The sequence below is a fragment of the Rhagoletis zephyria genome, unplaced genomic scaffold (genome assembly GCF_001687245.7).
Source record: "Rhagoletis zephyria isolate East Lansing unplaced genomic scaffold, Rhagoletis_zephyria_1.1 Rzeph_scaffold_00699, whole genome shotgun sequence".
NCBI lineage: Eukaryota > Metazoa > Arthropoda > Insecta > Diptera > Tephritidae > Rhagoletis > Rhagoletis zephyria.
The window spans coordinates 89,537-114,835 of record NW_016157783.1 but is presented as its reverse complement, the minus strand read 5'-3'; the positions used below and the strand labels follow the sequence as shown (position 1 = coordinate 114,835).

The window sequence follows — 25,299 nt, the reverse complement described above, 5'->3', positions numbered from 1 at the left end:
GTAGGTACTTCAAAACTATATGAGTAATAAAATAAGTCATATTTTCATAGGGCAAAAGTAGTCCAGTTTAAGGTCAACGAAATATATAACGAAATATTATAAATAACGAACGTATGTATATATGAATGCATGTGCATACATTAGACTGCATCGCAAAAAAAAAATCGGGTTTTCCGCCGGGATTATAAACTGTATTATATGTGAAGACTTTTACCAAAATATTTCGGAAAAATTTTGTGAGCTTGTTCTATTTGAAACCACCTCCAAAAATTGAGTTTTTTATGAATATAAATAGTTTTTATAGGATTTTTTGAAAAAATCCCCTTACATGACAAAACAGTTTAAGCTTAAAAAATCCGCATAACATATACAATTTTTTTTTTGTTTTTCAACGAATCTTAATAATGAGATTTTTGATGCTTTCTCTTTCTTTTCTTTCAAAGATTTTCTTTCAAACACTTTTTTCAAATATTGGTTTAAGAAAAACTTGAATAACTCAGTCAAAACTATACCGATCTAGACTTATGAGGGATCACCCTTTTTATTTCTTTCCAATAAACTCATTCACGTCCTTATTTTTCCTTTTTAAAATATCAACACTTCTTAATTCAACTTGGAATGACGCACGTTCATCCCACCTTTCTCATTCATACTTCGAATGATCTTATTTTCAAAGGAATAAAAAGGGTGACCTCTATTCATATATATATATATTTTTTTATAATTTAATACGAAAGAAATTCATATACCTCATCTAATGTTCGTTCTATGGTAATTATACAACATTTTTAAATTAAATATTTTTCAATAGGTGGCTTTCCTGGTTTAGACATTTCAGTTTAAACGCTACTTAGTCCTCTTTCATTTGATACCAAACTGGTTTCATTTGGATAATCGGTTTGTTTATTTTTAGGGAAGGACTTTTATTTCGGCCTTCAAAAAAATATTTAGTCATGTTTAACTCTTAAAAAATAACTGTTATTTTCGGTACCTGGTTTTTGGAGGTATTTTTAAATCCGTCCGGCTGACGTAAATATTAATATTTTTCCGAAATATTTTGGTGAAAGCCTTAAAATATAAAAAATTTTATAATTCCAGTGGAAACACATAACCGATTTTTTTTATATGCGGAGTGATGCAGTCTAATGTACATACTTGTAAGTAGGTAAAAGCTCAAAAATTAAATATTTGTAAGTAAATACGTACTACACGGATTTCCTCACAAAATTTTTGTAAAAAAACCTATCGCAACAATAAAATGTGTTTGGCTACTTTTTATGGATTGAAACAGGGCAATTAACACGAGCGTAGCCACAGAATCCGTGAGAAAAAGCCAGAGTGGCGCCACGATTGAGAGAATACAAAGGTTGCGCCGATCTCGGACCGCTATTCCTGTCTTAACGAATTTGACAGAATCGTTGTTTGCATACGTCACACGTGCAACTTGTTTACGTTTTCCTTGCAACATTTTTTCTTCTTCTTCCATTCTTGCTCACGTTTTGGCATTTCTCTCTCGCAATTGCACCATGTACGTCCAGTTTCCAAACTCATGCGCAATGTATCACACTGAGTGGCGCTATATCTGCTATCATCTGAGAGAGCAAAAGAGTAAAGAGAACAAGGACTGACCAGTTAATGGCAATAACTACTTCTACAACTTCTTAATGGAATTTATCTTGCAGTAAGTAATCCAATCGAGTACCATAAAATGATAAAAAAAAAAACAAATATTTGTGGTTATTTTTTTTTTGCAATAATTCACTCCGAATCTCTCTTCTAAACAGATATTAGTAGTTCGGGCTCTAAATAGAGATGGAAACGGAATGTGGTGAGAGTTGAGAGGGGCGTATCAGCTTATGACACCTGCAACAAAACATTTAGAATTAATGGAACTATTGTGGGTTTAGAAATGCAGCAAAGCACCAGAGTCGGTCTCTGCTTGGAGGATCTCCAAATTAACCAGTCCTTACGGCTACCGAACACTGTAGTGTCTTTAAAGCAGAGATCTACGCTATAGAAAAGTTGGCTAGTCTCTTACTGAATAGCACGAACCAATCGCTTTTGCACAATGGAAAATAATTTTTTTTCGTGGGAAAAAAAAAACCAACATGCTTTCCTCAAAATTTCAAACTTTTTATTCAGAATTATGGAAAAAATAGGAAGCAGTTTTATAGCCCATTTAATTTTAGTACGATAGAGTACAAATTCGAAGTGGCTCAGAACTCGTATTGATTCACCATACTGACGTGGAACTCGTCCCTTTTCTGCGGCAAATTGGGTAAACGTACATACATAAGTATGTATGTATGAACTTACCCAATAAACATTGGGCTTGATTAACAATTCGAAAATGATTGGAAAACGAATTTTTTTATTCAAGTCTCAACTTCGATAATTATAATGAGTGTGAAATATGTATGTAGGTTAGTATTCGATTCGAGAACTAGGCCATTGCCCAGAAAAACGGAGCCTTTGTTATCCGATGTATTTTCCTTTCGCTACAAATTCGAATTGAAATTTTAATGACAGATAGGGATTGTCTTTCATTTCCCTTCGAGAATGATCTGGGTTTCACTTTCTCTCCTTTTTCTATGGTTCTCATTTGTTTTTTCGAAAGCATTTCGAGAGTATTTCCAATATACTATGAACGTTGGACAACTAAGTTTGGTTATGAAATCGTTCTCAGTTCGATATTCATATTGGATATCGAGGGTCATTTTCGAACGTTCGCCACAATGTTTATTGGGTATATTCATATACGCATATATGAGAGTATCAGTCATATTCAAGATTTCATGGTAAACGTGCGATAGAACATTATTAAAAAATGTGATATCATAACAATAATAATCTCACATGTGTATAACATAAGTTTGTTATGAAGTTCACAAGATCTTCGTTGTTGGTCGGTCCATCTCTCGAGAGTATCTCAAGTCATTCGGCTCTCCAAGGCTCATCAGCGACAATTACGATGCCTATAAGTATCGGCATGTCGGACGTTAGCCGACAAGACAAAACAGATGGTTGCAAACTTGAAGGGAGAGTCGCGACAGCCTTTCGACACTTTGATAACTTCAGTTTAAAACAAGAGGAATGTTTGTCACCCCCAAGAAGCAGTGATCAATCATAATGGTCGCTCTTGAATGATCCACCTACAGGCAGGGCTGCCAACTTGGTTCAAACCGTGCCATTTTTGGCCCTGTTTTACTTCTAATGGCACTTAACTAGGATTCCAGACGCTTGGACTTAGATTTAAGGTCTACCGTCATTTTTAGTGATATGCCAAAGCGGAATTCACGTACTTTAAAGACTTCTCACTGAACTTCAGCATGCGGTCCTCAGACCCATTTGACCGTATTAACAGCTATAAAAGAGGCCGCCCTATGTCCCAACTTCTCCAAACAGCGTTGCCATTTACTCTGACAGGCAAACAGGGTTAGATCTCTTCAGTGCATCACCACTTCTTCGGCAGAGGCTGCCGAATGTAAGAAGACTCTAAACGAGTTAACTGGGAATGTTACCATTAACGTGGTATGGATACCCAGGCACAGTGAAATACCTGGAAACTGCACGGCAGACGAGTTCGGAAGGCTGGCAACCGGCATACCCTCAGTTAACTCTGCGCGTGATGCGCGGTTCTCTCTGTTTTCTCGCAAAATGCAAAAAGATGGGCGAAGGCAATCCATCTGTTTCTTTACTAAACAGATCTAAACCAGTATTAACGTCAAAATACCTATGAAACTTATAGATACATCTGCCTCCTTGAAAGCTTGGGGAACAAAGGAAACTAAGTGAACGGATAAACTGTCAATAATTTGACCTTTTACCTTTAATTTTACCTTTTTAGCGATGGTTTCGGGAGTCCAATTTGGATTTTCCTTAAAAAGTCTAACAATTTTTTCACCCTTTTCTTCACTCATTTCGAAATCAAAACTTATCAGATGACCTTAAATCTTTGCAGACTTGTTAAGGAATGACTGGCTTCTTTTTAACTGTCTTTTTCACAGGGTATAACCTTTTCTAATCTTTTTTTTTTGAAAACCAATTTAAGCTGATGCCACATAAACATTTGATTCGCTTTGCGCGATAGAAAAAGAGGATACCTGAAAATGAGACGTGAAAAAGATGATACCTTGTATAATCTTTTGTAAATTAACATTTTTGTCTTGGAGGGATTTACATTGAGTCCACATTCCTTAGACATACATAGACCGCTCAGTAACAGCTTACCTAAAAACTGGATATACCTTTTCGCTACTGAACTATCGAATAACTTAAGATCAGGCAGCCTGCTAACTTGTGATTCCTGCAGTCTCAGAAAAACTGTGCTATAACAATAAGATCGTAGAGAAAACGGGGAAGGACTCCTTGAGGGTAGCATGGTGTGTGATGATCGTGCTACCCTACTTGGAGATAATAGCCGTTTACTGAATGAGGGGTCTTATAAATACCAGCAGGGAAAACCAAGGTGGAATTCAAGTAATGGTTCGAGCCACGTTTCTTTTTTTTATGTAGAATATTCATTCTGGCATTCGCTAGACGCCATCAATAAGAAGTTTTAAGAAAAAATTATAATTTGAACACTAAAAATAATCTACATTAAGCATATGGTGGTCTTACATTTGCATATTTCGATGCTATTGCAAATTCGCTTTCATTTAGAGCAATAAAGTAAGACCAGAATCAAGAACTTGTTTTTTTAATTAGTCCCGAAATTATACTATTTTTTTATATTTTTCATTTGGAATAAATAGAAAGTAAAATAATTTAAATTGATTTAAATTCAAAGTGTATCAAGTTTAATCAGTAAATGAAGAATACTGAAAGCGGTTTAATAAGGCGCGTGCCGACTTTTTCAAAACTAGGTAACATTGGATTCTCAGTTTTTTTCAAATCACATCTGGCTTCTTGCTCGCAAAATAAAAAAATTCTTGCACAGTCGAAAGAGCAAAACCCAAAAAAGTGATTGCCACACAAGTTTCGATTAAATTAATTAACATAAGCCTCCACATTGTTCGGAAGTGCAACTAGTACTTGGAACTTTTCATAATTTTAAGCTCTTCAACGTTTGTTCATCCAACTGAAGGAATGCATATCTTGCAATTGAATATTCGATTACAAGCAAACGTGCTTACATACATACAGATGTTCATATGTAATACTTTTGCAATGAATTTGGTGAAGGGAAGTATGAGGAAATGGCGCTTTGTCGTTGGCCAATCGACCTACTGAGTAGGAAATGCAAGCGAAACGCCGAAATATCGCGTGTGCGATGTTCGCAAAAGGCAAGTCAATTTTGAAATCGCACTATTCATAGATATGGGTATATTAGTAGGAATACATACGTATGTAAGTGTTTGTGTTGCAAAACGAGTAAATTCGAATAAGAAAAAAAGTAGAAATCTAAAAGTGTGCAAACCAGAATATAATTGATTGGTGCCTTTCCGCCATTTCAAGGAAATTCATTTACGGACTTGGCTTGGCAAAAATTGGCAATTTTAAAGCATAAAGAGAACATGTAACTATATACATATATATATTTTTCATGTACTTTGCAATAAGCAGTTGGATAAAAACGGCAAAGCTAAATTAAAAAACACCTACAATACTTTGCTGGTGATTAATGTGTAGCAGTCAAACGTAAAAGAACTTAAAAATAACTGAGTTATTAAAAGCGAGCGCGGATAATAAAAAAGCGAAAAAATAGATTACTTTTTTGTTTGTTTTGTAAATCAAAAGTCAACGCTGCGAGTTCAAAGCCCACCTACGCCCACTAAAATCGAAGCATAGCCGCCGCAACAGCTGAACGTAATGGAAGTCGCCGGAAAACATACATTTTTAGTTCAGCTCAGAACTTTTAGCTAATCTCCTGCGTCGCGCCGCGCCTCGTTGCGACCTGTTGCGCTTGCTTCAGACAAAACACTCAGCGCGTTATCTTTTGTTTGATATTTCGTTGCAATTTCGTATTCAAGAGTAGTGGAAATGGGTATAAACATGAAAATAATATTTTTGTGACATGAAATTTTTAGTATATGTACATAAGTTGTTGTAGAAATGTGTGTAACTATGAAAGCGCTGTGACAGCAAGCACTTAAAAATGAACGCTTAATTTGGGAACAGTTAATTGGCCTTGATTGCGTTAAAAGCTAAGTATGTATTTTGGTACAAATTTTGATTGTCTTTTTGTTTTCTTTCGTTCAATGTTCGCTCTCGACCATATTGAGGGCCATAATCCCCAAATGTGTTCATGCGACACTCAACGGTGTGAGAAGAAGCAAGTTTTTTTTTATCGACAACGCAGAGTTTACAAAGGGGCGTTTTTTATAACTATTTCCGCAGATAGGGAAATCACAAAGTAGCTCCAAACCGCACCAATTTACTGCATACTGCGATAATGTTATTGAACTTTTAATTGTATGTCGACAATTATGTGAGCGCTCACAACTTTTTTGTATAATTAATTGCTTCTGTCTTTTGCTGTAATCAAATATTGAGAGTCCTCAATGAAAGCTAGATATTTTCAATTNCTGCGATAATGTTATTGAACTTTTAATTGTATGTCGACAATTATGTGAGCGCTCACAACTTTTTTGTATAATTAATTGCTTCTGTCTTTAGCTGTAATCAAATATTGAGAGTCCTCAATGAAAGCTAGATATTTTCAATTTCAAGCGCAACCGTTGCGCGCCTACATTAAACTATCCACAAAAGTAAATCTTAAAGGTTTATATAACAACAAAATTATAAATAAAAAAAATAAAAAATCGCTTACCGCCTGATACACTTAAGCGCTTGCGCGCATCACGCTTTGAATATAGGAAATGCTGCAGTCCCAATCCGGCGCTGGACTTCTTTCCACTCAATGAGGCACTGGCGCGACTCGCCAGACCCGGTGACCGATAACGCGCGCTCTTCGCACTTCCACTGGCGCTAAAATTCAGTGCGCCTTGTGACTTGGCGAGCGGTGTCGAGCTGGCCATCGGCGTTTGCACTGCACTCATGCCCACTGTCGTTCCAGTCGCCGTCGCGCCCGTACTTGTGGTGGGCAAACGTGGCAACGAATTGGTGCTCGCCACTTGAGCTACTCCTGTAAGACTGCGTGGCAGCGTGGAGCGTGCACCGAAGGCATCCTCATCGGATGAGTCCGATTCGTAAATGGCATCTGGCACGCTTGAACGTCGCACATCTTTGCAATCGATGGACGTGACCCAAGGTTTGGCGGGGCAGGCCTCCAATTCTTGGTGTCTTTCATCGCCACCGCCTATGCTGCCGCACGAGCGCACACGATCCAATTGCTCGCGACTCATACTCTTGTGGTTGAACAACAGATCACCTGCCGAACGACGCTTTGCAACGGCCAAAGCGGACGCAGACGATGAGTTGTCACGATCGAGTTGACTGAGTTTGGTTCTGGAATCGCCATTAGCCAGTAATGCCGACTCAAAACTACCGCGCCACGAGAAACGTTCATAATCGCTGGCAACGCCACACTCCTCGCCGGCGGTGTCGCTAACACCGCTGCTCGATTGATGGTGGTGTGGTCGCGTCGCACTTGCACTGCTACCGCTTACATTGCTACAAGCTGCCGATGTGGAGGCTGAGTCGAGCAGCAGATCGTGTGACTTGCTACGTGCGAGACTGTTTGCATCGTCCTGCAGCGCTTTGTTGGACTTTGACTGATGCGGCAAATGGTGCGGATGATGCAGATTGTGTTGATAAGTGGAATGTTGGTGGTTGGTGGCTGTCGAGTGATGTGTGCGCGCCGACTTCGTTTGATCACTTTCCGAGGGGCTTTCTTCTTCATCCTCCGTGGTGGTTATGGATATTTTCGCTTGTAGTCGTTTATGGTGGTTGCGTTGTGGCACAATTGGCGAGTTAGTGCCGTGAGAATCGTTGCCACTATTCACCTCGTGCATAAGCGCGACAAGACGTGTACCGATGTGTTGCATTACTTTGGCGAACAGCTGTGGAGAACGGTCGGTGCTGTGTGTGCTTCCGGTTGAAATTTGATCCTCTTCTACATTGCGTTTTTCTGCATTATTCTCTGGGTTGGTCGGTGGAAGCTCTTCCGTAGTTTGCACTGTGGCAGTGTTGTTTGCATTTCCCACAGCAATTTTCGAGAATGAAGCAACCAATTTTTGATATACCAGCGCAGTGTCTGGGCTTAGGCCGTGAGTTTCTACTTCGAGTAGGCCACCATCCCCCCTATCACCTTCCTCGTCGATCTCAAACTTGTTTATGATTTGTTGGCAGCTCGCCGATATCTGCTCCTTTAGTTCACCTTTTCGGCGATTGCTGCCTTCGAGGTCAGAGCTTGTATAATCGGAAGAGTCACATGAGTCTGACCATGTGTCTTCACTACTTAAATATTCGACGATTTCACGCACCTGCTCATCATTTATTCCCGGCACAGTTTTCATCAGTCTAGTCAGCTCGTTCTCAAAGTAAGCTAGGTGCGGTCTAGACTTCATGCGTCTAACCGAAACAGGTGTCGTCTGATTTGGTGTTGTGCCCTTTGAGTTATTGGAAGAGCCAATATTTTGCTGTGCATTAGCAGTGGCGACCACAAGGGTTTTGAAGAATTGACGCATCTTAGACATCATCAGGTTTGTCTCTTCATCAGAGCTCCAATTGTTAAAACTATCCTTTCGCACCAAACTTGCATTGCCGGCGGGTGGCAGTGGTGGTTTTAGTGTTAGCCCGTCCGCTTTCAGAGTTGAGGATGTGTCTTGCGGCGTAGTAATGCGCACTTCTGGCACAACGATAGCTGAACTAGATGTAGCCAGTGACGCTTCCTTTACCTCCTCGATTTGTTGCAGTGAAGTAGGCGATTTGGTGCGTGCCGCAGCAGCGCTTGTCGTGGGCAATTCGTTATCAGGCGATTTTAGGAGATCATCATTGCTGCCAACAAAACCACTATCGCGGCTGTGATGTTGCTGTTTCTTCGCTTGGGAATTACTGATTGAACCAGGTGTGGGTGTGCGGCATTCCGCATTCGATGCAGAAGGTTTGCTCGTATCCTCTGCAGAGTCATGCAACTTCTTTTCATCCAGCGAGTCGTGACGTTTGCGCACCTGCTTCTTTCGTTTTATCGTATCCGAAGAAGCGCTGTCGAAGGTCTTCTCGCCACTGCTGCTCACATGCAGCACAGTCTCATCACATGCTTCCGATTCGGAAGAGTCCAATAGATCGCTGGTGGTTGAGGGCATGAGACTCGGTTCCAGTGAATCGGCAGGCATGGATTGCGAATCGACCAACAGATTGTCCAAAGAGGAATTATGTGAACGTGGAGTACCACGTGCGCGTACTAAACGTTTACGGCGCTGACTTGGGCTAGGATGACCTTCACTATCGCTACCCACGCTGCCACTCTCATCTGATTCATTCTTCTCGCTTGCGCTGAAACCCATGAAGCCGGATAGGAAATATTTTTCCAGGCGCGATGAAGCCAGCTCTGCGGCACTATTACTATCGTTAGCATTCTCTTCTGGCATGCCCAACGAATCTAAGCCTTCTGAGCACTCACTACTCACCTCAGACGCCGTATCGTCGCCACGCGTATCTATCGAACTCATCACTTTGCCATCACCCAGATCGAAGAAGAAATACTTTTCCAAATCAGAAGCAGACAAGCGATTATGATGATTGATAGTCTGCTGCCTTCGTCGCTCCATCTCATCCAGCTCTTCGCTACCGTCTTCAGTGCCGCGCAGCGATGCGACCTCGCTTTCCTCACAACTTTCCTCTACTATCGTATGCAAAGTGAAATCAATTGTGGAACGGTGATAGCCACGCAGCTCTTCTTCACGATCAACAAACATGCCATTTGCTGAAACGGTGTCATCTCCATCCATACTTAAATCTTCTGAATCGGATGCAGTTGGCGTGGTGTCGTCACCGAAATCTTCATCGCCATGATGGCTTATCTCCTCCACCCAGGAGTCATCATCCGCTAAGCCATCTTCAAGACATCCCGCTTTGGTTTTAGAATCTCGAGTATCCTCCAAAAAATCACCATCATCATCCGCGCCCGCTCTACTGCTGCGACCACTGCCACGGCCATTTGAGAGGTTATCGAAATCTTCTTCTTCTGAATCACCGTAGATGATCTTTTGATCGCGCAGCAAATCAACTGTGTTCACTGGATAATGCGTCCCTTCACTCGTGGTGCTCGTATCGTAAGACAGCGTCACCTTGCTATTATTGTAGTGCTTGTTGGTCATCGTTTTGCGAACAGCTGGCGATATATACAACAACGACGACGAAGAGGAAGGTGCTTTCGATGAGTCATAACCACCTGGAGTGTGGTTATTGTCGCTGGGGCTGCTAGCATTTCTTGTGGCTGTGCTGCGCGTGTCACTAAAACTTGTTCTTTGCATAGCTGCTGTAGTGCGGGGGAAATTACTATCTTGATTTGCATGGCTGGCATTGCTGTTCTGCTCATTCGCCTCATAACCAGTCAATCGTATAATACTACCACCATTCGCGCTGCTACCAACACAATCAGCGCCATCGACTACACCACCACCATTCCCAATACTGCCAACGTCGCTGTGTCGGTGGTTATCATATGTTTGTACGGCTTGTTTGACACGTGTCGCGGCGGACTCTATAGTGGTTATTGTTGTTGTAGTGGTGGTGGTGGTGGTTGTGCTTCCCAAATGCGCTTTGTCCGAAATTGCACCGCTGCTGTGGTTGCTGGCTAGCAGGTCATTGCCGTTACCAATTTGGCCGTTGTCTTTTGTAATCATAATTAAGCTGCGATATTTGGCCGAAAGTGAAGTGGTGGAAGAGGGTGTGGAGGGAGCGTGGATGGATGAATTGGAGTTGAATTTCGTGCAAGTTGTGGGTGCGGCCACGCCACCAAAAATACTATCGAATTGAGTGCTACCACTGCAGGTTTCGTTGTTGACGCTAAAATAGGGTGCGTAACTGGCATGTATGGCCTCTGTTACCGTAGTTGCTCCTTCCTTCGCGCCCGCTTCCACTTTACCGCAGTCAGCGCGCTTGAATATATCCAGTTTGCTCGAGGACGTTGCGAATCGCGTTTGTTTTTGTTGTTCTTCCGCAGCTTTTACGTGCATATAATCACTATCTGTAATATTCTTAGTAGCGCGGTCTGTTTGCCCCACGAAATCGCCGTAACCGCGTTCACGTTTACGCTCGCGCTCGGTGTCGTAGTCTTTTTCGTTTGCGTTTTCTATTATTTGATTATTCACTACTACCACTTTGGCGTTTATTTTATGGCAAGCGCTCGTAACACTTTTATCGTTGTTGCTGTTATTTTCAATTTTGCATGCCTTTTGTTGGCTTTCGTTGTCGTCGTCGCAAACACTTTGTACCGCTTCGCGCTGTTCAACACTAGCTACACACGCGCGCACACTGTTATTACCAATTTGTGTAATATCTTTTAACTCGCTTTGTGCTTCTTCAAGCGATCTATCAACACCATCGATGTATTCTTTTTCTTTCGATTGCGCTTCTGCACTTTGCTTGCCACGNGTTACCAATTTGTGTAATATCTTTTAACTCGTTTTGTGCTTCTTCAAGCGATTTATCAACACCCTCGATGTATTCTTTTTCTTTCGATTGCGCTTCTGCACTTTGCTTGCCACGAATTTGTAAAACTGCACTACCACTTTGTGTAGTATTTAGCAAAACATTACCATTATTATCTTCACTATCTTCACAGCCGTCATCGCCGCCGCGGTCTTTCACGCTTAACATTTCATTTTCAACTAAACGCAGCGAGTTGGCCAATATCTGAGCGGACGCTGCGCGCACGGCTTCCACGGCCGTATTCGCTACCATAACGTTAGTTCGGCTAGAGCGCGTCGTCACGATGTTAGCCAATTTATTGTCTGCTTGCTTGTTGTTGTTGCTGTTGAGTTTAGTGACGTTTGCACGTTCGTGCTCTTCCAAGTTGTGAATTATTGGCTTTGTTGATGTTTCTGGCATTGCTGCTTTGACCGCGTCATCCGCGCCGCTCTTACAATCGTTAGGTTGCTCTTGTACCGTTTCAACGATTCGCAATGTCTGCTCTTCAGCTACCTGCGCGCTCAATGTAGGCAGCGTGGTGCGCTCTTTGCTTTCCAATGCTGGATGCCAAACCTCTGTTGCAGTTGACTCTAACTTGTTTGCAGCTGTGTAAACATTTTGCTCAGGTGTTTTATGCTTTTGCTCATCGCTATCAGCGTATGCCATTTTCGTTGCTGTTATATTAGTTAAAAGCGTTGGCATACTCGTCGCCTCTAACGAGTCCATGAAACAGCCGGAGAGTGATTGAAGTGGCGGTAGTTCATTAGCTGTTTTGCATGCTTCACTGATCCGTCCCAGCCATGCTGGCCGCTGTTCTTCTTCTCCTTCGCTTTCGAAATTATGTTTCATACTTGTGCGTTGCCCAGCTGTTATGCATTTTACTACCTGTTTTTGTGTTTCATTCGTGGCCGACGTTGCTGGGCTGTCGCTTGTTGGGTGAAGCGTCCGCGCGCCCACCTCTTCATCCACTGTTCTATTTTCATTGTCATAATCTTTTTTGTCTGCTATTTCTCTGCATACATCTGTTTCTTGTTGCTCCGTATACGCGCACATTGTTTTCGTTACGATAGTTTGATTTTCTCTTGAGTTTGCTGCTTTAGTGCTGTTATCCGCATTTACGTTTTGTGACCACTTTTTGTTTTCATCACAAACAACTTGATTGTCGTCATTCGTCACGCTAGTGTCGTGAGTGCATTGCTGTTTTTGTTGTTGCAATTCCTTTTGTTCTCCATCTAGTGCTTCGCATTCAACAGAACCACTCAGGTGCTTCTCGGAAGTACCTGCAGTAACTTCAGAGGCACTGAAGCGGCGCGACGATGACTGGCAAGCATTGAGCTGGTCAGCGGTTTGCACCTTTTGTTGTTTGTTTTCTTGCTGAACAGGCACTTTTTCTTGTTGATGCATTTCAGACGCTGTTTCTTCCACCTTTGTATGCTCCTGTCTAGAGCTATGTGTATTTTGCATTAGCGCTGCGTTTTCGTTGTTCGATTCGTTGTTTTTGTTGCTAAGTATGCACTCTACAGTCATCTCTGACCCTGCAGTACCAGTGCGCCTTTCCAAGGGCGCACTCTCCTCCTTATTCTGCTCACCCTGCTTGTGCTCGATAACTTTTTCCTTTGTTACCAAAATGTTGGCTTCTTCAGTTCTTGTTCTAATTATTTCTGTGTTTGTTGTACGCCATCCTGTTTGCCAAGTATTGTTAGTCTCATCCTCAAGCATATCGCCCTCATCTTGTTGCTTTTCGTGTTCTCGTGTTTCGTTGCCGCGTGCAAAACCCGCGGCGAAAACTACCCGCGCCTGACTCTCCGCAGCCTCGTCAGCAAGGTGCGCGCCTGTACTCATTGCATCATCATTGCTTCCATCAACAACAAAAGCAGCGTCGTCGCTATTGTTTGCTTGCTTATTGTTCTGCTGTGAGCTATTGTCGTCATCACTTGAGCCGCGCTCAGGTGCACCCGCCGATTTAGAAGAAGACTGTGAAGTGCTATGCGGCGCGTTTGTAGTAGCGGATGCGTTACCCCCCAACATCTTGCCGATAAGTTCACCTTCCCTTCTATCTAACACCGCCAAATGGTCTTGGTTAATTTCTTCTACACCGCGCCGTAGTTTTTGTAATTTCATTTCGAGCTCTGAATTCTGTTTTGTCAGCGCAAGTAAGCGATTTACGTCGTTTGAAATACTATGCAACTCATCGCATGCTTCTTGCGTGTCTATTTCCCAATCAGGTGCAGTTGGTGGGGAGCTTGCACCATCAGCGCATACAAATGGTTTCGCCGCACCATCGGGTGTTCGTGTTGTTGGTGCGCCGAGATCGAACGAAATCAGTGGCGTATCGGTTGTGGCATGTTTTGTAGTTGCATGAGTTGCAACAGCTGTTTTGTTATCTGTATCTGTTTTTGTTTCTTTTTCATTTTCGGCTGCCATTGCAGCTAATTCAGTGCTTGTTGTTGCTGTTGCCAACACTGCAGTTTCGCTAGCCGCTGTTTTTAATTGCTCTGATTGTTGCGTTGTGCGATGATTTGATTTATTCCACTGCAGTTTGCTTTCTTTAATATTTGTATTGGCTGTACTTTTGTTGTTTGTATTATTGTTGCCATTGGCACTTGCCATGTCTGCCATACTTGCCACTTTCTGGTTAACTGTGCCACCAACACCGCGCGACGCTCTATTACTATTGCCCGACGCTGCGGCCTGTTTACGTTTACGATCGCGCTCGCGTTCGTCCAACACCTGCCGCTCCGCCTCTTCGTCGTTCAGCAGTCGTATTGCATGCAATACCACGCCACCGTTGCCGCTAGTATCATCAGTTTCCCCGCCGACGACAATAATGCAATTGGCCAGCTCATCGGCAGAGGTTGCCACATACTTACCAGCGATATTTTCGCGTTCACTTTCAGCTGAATTGTGCACATAATTATCATTCCCATCATCATCTTCATCAACATCATTTCTGCAATTCTCGGCATCATTATGCGAATTCCGTTCATTGTCGCTTGTAGATGTGCCATCACTCTCACTTTCGTGCGCCACATGCCAGGCACTCGCCTCCGCGCCAGCCTGCTCCTCACTAATGACCTTAACTGAATTCAAAACAATACCACAATCGGTGCGCTCTGTGTCCGTATCGTTGTCGGAGGAATCTTCAAGATTTGCATCCGACGACTGTGAATCATTTTCACTAGATGTCGAAGCACCGCGGCGGCGCTGACCGCGCGGCACACGATTTACCACAAATATCTTCGAGAAGTGTTTGCTCTTAGGGCGTCTATCGGCTATGGTGCCAGTGTCGTCGGTATCTATCGACTCAGAGGAACTCGAGCCGCTTGTCGTTGTATTTTCACTGCTCGTATTGGTATTTTGATCTTTAGTCGATGTAGCTGAACTGCGGGAATGCGCGCGCCTTGTACGTGAGTAGGATAGTTCCCCCTCCGCGCTCACACCCACATCACACTCGTCGTCGTCTTCATCATCTATGTGGCTCACAATCAGCGCATCGATGCCTGCAACACTAGCGATATCGTAACTGCGCTGTACTGAGCGCCGCGACCCGGACGCGACCCCCGACAAGTTGGACCCGTCTGAACGATACGATTTCGTATGCCTATTCTCGTCACTCGCAGTCACTTCCGATTCTGTATCGCCACTTGCTGCGGATTCGGCATCTGAAGAGGAGAACACATTCTCGCTTTGCAGATAGCCACCGGTATTTATGGCATTGCTTTTCAATTTGCCAATCGAAATCATTGCGCTGTACGATTTGGCTTGTTTTAAGCGAGTTTTCGAAATATTTTTTAACTGCTGGTTGCACGACGATTGTTGGTCTTTTAAGACGATTTCATCCTTCTTTACCGGTATTAACAAAAGTAGTTCAACATTTTCCTGTTGCTGTTTTACCCGCTCTGTAGTTCTAGATGCGTTCACTGCAGTCTTACAAGTGCTCGCCTTTTGGTTCTGACAACAACTAGTTTCAGCTACGCGCCGGCTCTCGCAGTCAACCGCGGAGTCAGCTCTGGTTCGCTCAATACCTTTCACGCTTTCAGCTGTTCTGTCAACGTCGCCGCTAACGTTGCGCGCTTTAGCAACATTGCTATTTCCGCACCGCAAGACCACCACCTTATCCGCTGTGTCACCGTCGTTAGAGCATTTGTCTACAGCGCCGTCGCTATAATTACAATCTGAGATGTTGTGTTTAGTCCAAGTAGTGGTGGTTGAGGAATTACTAAAAGTGCTGGCGTCAGCGTTGGTCTGCAAACGAGTTCTTACTGTTGTGTTATTGTTGTCGTTGTGGCTGGCTACCTTTATTTTATGTTGATTTTGTTTTCCTTCTGCCGTCGTTTTTTCTACTCTACTCAAGTGACGACGGCACAATGCTGGACTTTTGTTCAGGCTTAGGCTTTGTTCGCTATCGCCAGGCGCGTCGTCATAGAAATACGGTATGTTTTCTTCTAAGCGATCGCGACTCTGACTTCGACTGCGCGCTGGGGCTGCGCTCAACTGCCGAGTTGAGTTTACCTCAACGTCTAAGCTTCTTTTTGTTACACCTTTTGTTTTTCTTTGCAAAACAATTGGTGAAGTTGATGTTGTTGTTTTTGCGACTTGTTTGCCCAGCGAGTTTTTGTTTGCTTGTTTCGTGCTCTGGTCACTCCGTGACGACGATGGCGATGATGACGCCGCGCTCGCCTTTTCAACAACCGCACTGCTCCAGTCTTTGTCTGTGTCACTATAAATATTAGTTTTATTTTTCTGCTCGCTGTTGTTGCTAATATTGTTGGCTGGTTGGTTAGCTATGTTTGTCGTGCGTAAGGTAATACAAGTTTTGGCATTGCGGCTGTTTGTTTCGTTGCGGCCTACCTGTTCGCCTGCAAGTTTTTCTTGCGAATGCGCAAACTCGTTTGATTCCTCACCTTTTTCAGCTGTTTTCAAAAGTTGTCTTTGCTTTTGCTCCAATTGTTGTTGCTGTTGTTTTTGTTGGTGTGGGTTTTGTTCTGGGAAATATTTTTCAGTACTAATAGCAGACGCACAAATATTTGGTAATAACTGCCAGCTAGCAGCTGTTACTTCCTCTTCAACATCCGCGTGGGTTTCGAATTCTGTAGGCTTATCAGCCAAAACTTTCGCAGAACGTTCAATATCAGCGCCGTCAGCTCGCAAGGGCTGCTTATCGGTACTACGCGCACGAATTCGTACTTTTCTGCTGTCACTATACACTGCTGTAGCTGGACTTTTGCTGCCTATAAATGTGGGCGTTTCATTTTCATGTGTTTCACTCGCGTTCACCTCAGCAAAAGCATGCTGATCCGACTCACTGAATTCACGAATCGATTGCGTCGACGGTTTTGTTAATACTAATGTTGGTGGTTCGCGCATACCCAATGTGAACTGCTCACCGCGATTATGTTCAGCGCTGGCGTGTTTGCTTACGTTGTTTGTATTGGTATAACTTAGAGTCTGATTAGTTTCAATGCTGGTGTCTGCTGGTTGATACAATGCTGTTGTTGGTGTGGTCGTGGCAACACCATTTTTGGATTGTGTGCCAAAGTTGTTGTGGTGATGGTACAGCTGTTGGGGCATTGCTTGCTGCTGCAGACTGTTTGCAGTAAACCGGCTCAAACTACCAAATTCGCCCAAACCACTGCTGGTCAACGTCTCCAGACTGCCCGCTGTGGCTGTTGTGCCATACCCTGATGACGAGCATTGCGAGTACATAGAGGCACTCAGTTCTGGTGTGGACGATTTGAAAGCGTCGCGAGCTAGCCTAGCATGCATACCCAACATTGATGCGCCACCTACGTCATCGCCTGGCTCCTCCGGTTTGCCGGCGCTCAGCTGCTGGTAACTTGCCGCATTCGAATACGCTGCCACCACCGCTGCTGCGGCAGCTGCTTGTAAGTTGTTTGTTGCCTCGCTAGTCTGATGTGCCAGTCCGGGTGCAGCTGTGCCCCACAACTTCTGCAGCGAAGCGCGTAACTGCTCGTCCTTGTCCATGATGTTCAGTATATCCGAATGGCTATTGGTATGTGCATTCGCTGCGCCCTTCAGCAGCTCGCTCGGGTGCCAGTTTTGAAAGGCGGCCATGGGTACTGGTATTGGCACTGGCACTGGTATGGGCACATATTGCGGTTGCGGCTGCGATGGTGTCGCTGGCGCCGCTTTAGTAACGCCACCACAACTACATACGCCGCCGACAATAGGCGTGGCCGCATTTTCCTGCGCCTGCTTGGTGGCGGCATGATGGTGATGTCGATAATGGTGATGATGATGCTTACTTTCTTTGCCCACAAAACGCGTTTTTATGCGTGTCTTCATGCTCAACTGCTGGTGTTGATTTTGTTGTTGTTGCTGATGATGCTGGTGATGTTGTTGACGACCAGTCGAACTGGGCGCCACCGCTGCGTTTGTTGGTGCACGCACGAAATAGCCATCAGAGCTGGTTTGCGAAGAACTTTCACCTTGCATGAGCATCTCCTCATCAGTGCCGGTGTCACTTTCGCGTATGCGCGGACAGTAGACAAGCGGTTTGCGGTAGAGTAGCGGTGATTCGGCGGGTGAGGCAGTGCTCTCGCTAGACTTGAAATCACGCATTGCGGCACTGCGACGCATGACCAACGGTGAGGGGCAGGGAGAGAAGAATATTTGTTTAGTTACCGAGCCGCTAGTGCAAATCATCGACGGCTCAAAGTAATCCCAATCGCAATCGTCAATGGTGATGCTGCTGTAGTTGTGTGTGGAAGAAGTGGTTGAGCTGCTATCTTCGAATTCCTCATCCTTGCCGGAGGAAGATGAGTCGGAGGAGTTGATAAAGACAAGCTTGAATTCATCGGCTTCCATATTGTAGTGTTGATGATTGAATGTAATCGATTTAAATTCCAACTCCGAGGAGGTCTCCATATCATAGACATCTGTGCAGGATGAGAGGAACGCCAAAGCGTTCACTTGAGTGAAAAATATTCAAGCTTGTATAGGGGTTAGTGGTTAAGAAACATGACCCGTTGTAAAGTTGTTCTAAGGTTCACAAGCTACTTTGGCGATGATGTGCTTGCTTTGAAGCCCTTTATTAGCCACTGTTAAAAAAGCCGACACCAGATTTTGTTAGTTTGGTTAGTTAGACGAATTTTTCACTAAATACCGACACCAATTTAAGCATAGAATATAATGCAATTGAAGTATGTTTTCGAGGACATCACACGCTGCCTTTATATGTAGAAATATAGTTTAGAATTTCGGACCATGCTGCTGTCAGAAAGTGCTTATATCTTCTATATATAAATACACCACAAGAAAATTTTGCAATTACTTTTTTGAAGGCACCGCTCGCTCGATTTCAATGAAACATATACCGATTTAAAGGATATAACTTCCTCTAATCCAGAAATATTAATCCCGATACATGAGGGCGTGGCATCTGTCATATAGACTAAAATGTGAAAACTATTTGATCTCTAAAACTAATTATGCTGGGGAACTGAAACTTAGCAAAGATGCATAGATTGTAAATACCGTACTTACGGCGAAAAGTGGTAGATTTTGGAAAAGGGGTCGTGGTGCTGCCCATACAAACTGAAATTCTCGTATCGGTTATATCAGGAACCACTTATTCTGCCATGAAAAACAGCTTCTCATAAAAGTACAATCAAAGTTCCGAGTAGGCGTAAAACTGTACGTTCCTCTCTTTGTGTGACAACATCAAGGCGCCCGCCACCAATCGGGGGAGAAGCTCGGCCAAACACTAACATATGTGTAAGCGCCAATCTACTATCATTTTTTGAATCTTTAGCTTTGGGATAGTGTTTAGTCATGCTTAAACGTACGTAGATAAAAACCAATTCTGTGTATTGTCTGGCGGTACGCCAGCCTTCAGTACCTTATTCCGATAAATTTGCAGCTTACTACATGCCTAAATCCTTGTGGTATATGCAGTTTCAAAGGGTTGGACCGTTGGCAGAGGAGAGGGCTGTTATACGAGTTGATTTGAGGGGGCATTGAAGAGGTAGTTAATGTCGTGCGGATCATATTTACATACATAGGATGGATATGTCGGCGTTAATTATGGAGAAGTAGGAGTTTAACCTACTAAAATATTCAGAACGGATGATTGCCACAGTAACGCGGTCTAGCGAGGTAACTCGTGCTCTTCGTCTACGATAGGTGGTAGCTGGTCTCCGATGATGGCATTCAAGGACAAGAGTTGATTTAAACGGCGGTTCAGCGGATGACGTACAATGGAGGAGGCCCTGTTTCAAACAAGAACTGCTAACTCAGTTTGATGTTATGCTCCTTGAATGGGAACATTTGGGCATTTCTGAGAGATAATCACTCTATCTTAGGTACCCAAATTAAAGAGGCATCGGATTGTGAAAGCGCACTCAGGCAGAGGAGGATATATCGATGTAAAAGTTAAACTCTGTTGGGGAGTACACATTATAATGTAGGTTCCCCTATTTAATTTTTCTAGGTTTAGAGGCTTGATTTTTAAAAGGCGACCAAAATTCGAAGTTTAAAGAAAGGATTGGGAATTTCGTACTAGGGGATTTTCGGGGTCGCAAATACGAATCCAGAATTGAAATATTCAAAATGTTGGATCCAATATGGCATCGGGCCATGCGAAAAATTTAAAAGTTTTTGCGCGTTTTTTACTTACCAGAAAATTTAGTAAGTATAAATAGATGTGCGAAAACATCAATCATTTTTGAAATCGTCTCGGATTTTTGTTATTAAAATTAAAAATACACCCCGTGTCATAATTGTATATGGACAAAGTTAAAAAAATTGTCTGTTTGCTATTTAATTTTAGATATTTAAAAAAATATAGTTTGTTCTTTAACAAAGACCGAATAAATTCAAGTTAAAGAAAAATCAAAAAACTTTCGTAAAAAGTTCGAGATTTTTAATTAGATTCGTTAAAATTTGTGCAATATTAAAGAAAAATCAAAACACTTTTGAAAAAAATTCGACGTTTTGAATTAGATTCGTTATAAAGATTTTGGTTATGCAGTTTTATAGCCCACTCAATTTTAACGCAAGTCTGAAGTAGCTGCGACTTGCGGTTGATTTTTGCCATTTTTTTTTTTGTTTACGATGCCAGTCATTTTGTTCCATACGAAGTATGTTCAACGATTTTTCATATTGCTAAAAATTAACGGTAAGTCTCAGCTACTTTAAACTTGCACGCTATCGGTATCAGTGGAAAATTCTTGTCACAGTTTTTACTACGGAGAAATATATGCAAAAGTTTAAATTTGTCAGTAAAAAGATATTTGTCACCGATACAGAATTGGGCTATAAATTTCCAGTGGCAGATTTTGGCAGCTGAATTTGGTTTTACTCAGTAGCTATTAATTTTCTACGTAAAAAAGAAAAAAAGGTTTTTTCTTAACAGCGGTCGTCCCTCGGCAGGCAATGGCAAACCTCCGAGTGTATTTCTGCCATGAAAAACAGCTTCTCATAAAAATACAATCGCCATTCGGAGTCGGCGTAAAACTGTAGGTCCCTCCGCTCTGTATGACAACATCAAGGCCCACGCCACAAATCGGAGGAGAAGCTCGGCCAAACACTAACATATGTGTAAGCACCAATCTATTATTATAATGCAATAATGTTGTGCTTGGTCGAAGACCACATGCCGACTGTAAATAAAGAGGGGACTTAGGGTACAGACCGTTATTGTGAACGGTTTACGCTTGTTAGCGGATACCTTTAGCCAAATCAATGAAACTTTGTTTTTGCAATTTTGGCGGCAATTGTGGATTTTGGCCGGACTGTGCGATGCCAACGAGTTTCGTGGACAGATTTCGTGGTCTTATTTTATTAAAGTGTCAGAAAGGAGGGGGGAAGGACGTTGGTGTAATAAGGCAAACAGCAATAAGGCAAATTTATGTTATTTCCCAATTGAAATTGAAATAACACAAATTTGCTTTATTTCATTTCTGACTGAGCAATAATATCTACTTTTAAATTTAACAAATGAGTAATAACGCAAAAAGGTGCACATAGTCACCCAGCCACAATTGACAAAATCTTTGCCTGGAAATTGACATTTTGACCACATCAAGTAGCCTTATGTCGATTTGAAATGGTTACACTATAAACTGACTTTATGATCGTTTTGAATTTGCATTTATGACCATCTACGGCATTTCGTGTGGACCTTATGACGATAATAAAATGCCACTAATTCCCAATCGGAAACTTAAAGCAACCAAATTCAAAGTTTCAATAAAAAGTTAGTATAAGTTAAATGGACGGTAAAGTGCGAGAGGGAAAAATTAATACGTGTATACATATGTATGTCGCGCCCCTTTCGCAATTATGCACTAGCGCATTATATCCGTTAAAAAAAAGAATAATATTAAAACACCAGCTAACCGATGAAACTGTTATTACGTGTTAAAATAAAAAAAAACGTATTTTACTTATCCGTGATATATTTTTTTCATACAACTAAAATTCAATACAAACTACATGCGTACACATGTACATTACACTGCATCACCAAAAAAAAGTAGCGGCTTTTCCGCCGGGACTACAAAATTTATTATATTTGAAGACGTCCACCAAAATCTTTCGGAAAAATATTAAGATTTACGTGAGCTGGACCGATTGAAGAAATACCTCCAAAAATGGAGTTTTTATGCAAAAAAATAGTTTCTTAAAGAACTTTTTGAAAAATTCGGAATCGTAATATTAGGATTTTAAATGGCGTTTTTTTAATTTTTTTCAAAGGTTGGTTTAAGAAAAACTTGATTAACTGGGCCAAAACTATTCCAATGTAGACTTGTGAGGCATCAGTGGAAAGGTATTTTCCCACTCTAAGTAAAATAAACCTGTTTTCGCAATTCGGCAAACTCGAAATTGATTTTAAACCCATGGTTTTTTGGCAAATTTGCTTAGAATTATATAGTCGAAAAAATCTCCCATACAAATTGACCCGCCTTAATATAAATGTATGCATTTATTTCAAAGCCCCTTTCAATGGAACCATGATCTGTGTGAGCTTTACAACGAAAACATGGGGTTAAAATACAACGGCTCGGCGGTCATGTCTTTCGAATGGACAGAAACGTTCCAGCTCTGAAAGTATTCAACGCGGGTCGCGATGCTGGTAACAGAGGAAGGCCTTCTCTGCGATGGAAAGACCGGGTGGAGAAGGAATTTGCTTCACTTAGCATTTCTAATTGACATTAGTTGGCACAGAAGACTCGTCCNTCGTTCGAATGGACAGAAACGTTCCAGCTCTGAAAGTATTAAATGCGGGTCGCAATTCTGGTAACAGAGGAAGGCCTTCTCTGCGATGGAAAGACCGGGTGGAGAACGAATTGGCTTCACTTAGCATTTCTAATTGACATTAGTTGGCACAGAAGACTCGTCCAAAATCGCTTAGGCGGGAGCAGCGCCAACAGAGGTATTAAATATGACTCATAATGGGCAGTTTTTGAAATGAATATAATTGCACTACAATTGTTTAATATTTTTTAATAAGCAGGATAGTTAGGTTTACTAAATATAATGTCAGCTTTTCGCAAAACATTTTTTCTGTTCGGCAATTTGTAACTATATGTTAACTTTCCTCATTTTATCTGCATTTTGCAATCAAAACACTATAGGGGTATTCTCTGAGCCTTGCGGGGTTTGCAAAGCTTTCCCATGCGAAAACCGGGGTTTACCGAGCAATCCGTGCAATCAGTACACTGTGTAATCGCTTTGCAAGACTCAGAGAATACCACTTATGTATCCACAATTTGAACTCACCACGTACGTGCTTATCGTGCGCTTCTACTGTTTGGAAGGTGTCAAATATAAGCAGAAGCACAATTCATATCAGATTTTTGGTCATTAATTTGATAAGATTAGTGTTATTGTTTTTTTTGCATAGATCAACGTACTTGCGTATATGTCTACGTCATTACTTATCTGTAATTATTGTAGCATCAAGTACATACTAAATAGACATAAATAAGGTCTCAAAGAAAAATTTTGACACAAAAAGTGGTTTCAAATTCCAAAAATAAATGTATTGAACACATCTTTTCGCAACAAGGGTACAAAAAACAGCTTAAGTAAGCAGTTTAAAACTGAATACTAGGTTTGTGAGGCGGTATCTTCGTGCCAGTTTGAATAAGGTTTGGCCGCCTCCCCCACACACTTAGCTGCACTTTGTTTCTTAGTGGAATAAGAAGCTTCAGAGGTTGTGGATGGATTAGTGGAAACTTTAAAACCGGGCACACTCAAAACAAATGCTAAGATGTATTGTGAACGCCACCGCTGTAAACAAAGGGAGTATAAAAAGTTAATAACTATTTACGTTCATTGTAAAGTGCTTCGCCCAAAAAAACTGCATTGGTGTTGATAACTTTAGTCGAACGGCTAAAAAATAAGTAAATATTTAGAGTTTTCCCTCCGATGTGTAATGTGCGCCTTGTTGTTGTTGTACGGCAAACGGATATTATTAGAAGCTTTTTCATGACAGAAATGCACTCGGAGGTTTGTCGTTGCCTGACGAGGGACGTGCGATATTGGAAAAAGAGATTTTCTATTCATAGATGTTCTTCGGACAAGAATTTGCTGAAGCGCAGTTGTAGGGAGGCGTTTTTATAATGGCGGCTCTGCAAAATCTGATTTTCAGAATAAGGAATTTATGTTATGGAATAGATGCTGTGCTGGTAGACTCGTTTAATGTTAGTGCAGCAGGTCATTAGGATTCAGGCAGAGGGAGGGCAATATGCCATGTGCGGAGTCAATAATGATCGGTGTACTTTCTGGCCTTCAGCTGCTTGGTAGTTGATTACATATTTGTCAACCTTAACGGCTATAATATCTACGCACAGCCCTATGCAGAGGATATGGCCTGCCCGATTACAAGCTCTACTCTTTTGGTTGTTTACAGTAAAACGCAAAGGACATTGAATATGGTTGACACTTGGTTTAATGGCAATCGGCTGACCGATAACTCAACCAAAACTAGTGCTGTGCGCTTTACTAGAAAGATAATGTTGGATAGTAAACTTATATGAAAGAATAAAAGACTCCCTGGCGTTAAAAGTTTTAGGCCCAAGAAGGATATAACACTTTCCTTAGGTTATTTAAAGCGGCAAATGACCACCAAACCATAATCTTAGCAGACGAATGTGCCTATGAAAATTGTAAACGTGAATTGTTGGTGAAAATCTTGGACCAAAAAGTTTCAATAAAATATATAAAAATTTTGGGCGGGACGAAGTTCGCCGGGTCTGCTAGTATTTAATACATATAACATTGTGAGGCAGGCAATTTATACACAAAAATATCAACATATTCGTGAACCAAGGGCCAAATATAATGAAATTGCCTTTTCAGTTTTTCTCTCTGACGTCAGAATCTTTTAAATGGACTTTGAATTTCGAAAGTTATGAGCAATTAAAAAAAATTATTTAAGAAATTTACTGCAATGTACATACATATGTATGTACTTACAAAACCAGTATGGGTATCAAATTAAAGGGAAAATTCTGTAGAGTTAAAACTGATAAAATCTTTTAGTACATAAGGGACGGCTAGGCAATGAAAATGTCCTTTTAAAATTTTATCCTTGAATATCCTTGAACTTTTACAATTTTTATTTTTGAAAAAATTATTTGTTAAGAACTAATATTAGCTCGACTATCGTCCTCGAATATCGTCCTTCTAAGTAAAGTTTTATTAGCTTGAAAAAGTAAAATTTATTAAAAAGGCCTATTCGCCCTTGTGAACTTAAAAAATTCTACAGTATTTTCTCATTCAGTTGGTACC

General features: G+C 41.8%; 1 protein-coding gene across 1 annotated transcript in view; it reads right to left on the bottom strand.

Annotated features, from left to right (window-relative positions):
- Positions 1 to 25,299, bottom strand: part of btsz (bitesize) — a 70,281-nt gene that overhangs the window by 18,898 nt on the left and 26,084 nt on the right. The window contains exons 9-10 of the mRNA XM_017613664.1: positions 11,503 to 18,437; positions 6,773 to 11,387 (exon numbers count right to left, since the gene is read on the bottom strand). Coding sequence (XP_017469153.1) covers positions 6,773 to 11,387; positions 11,503 to 18,437 — 11,550 coding nt within the window. The remainder of the gene's footprint in view (positions 1 to 6,772; positions 11,388 to 11,502; positions 18,438 to 25,299) is intronic.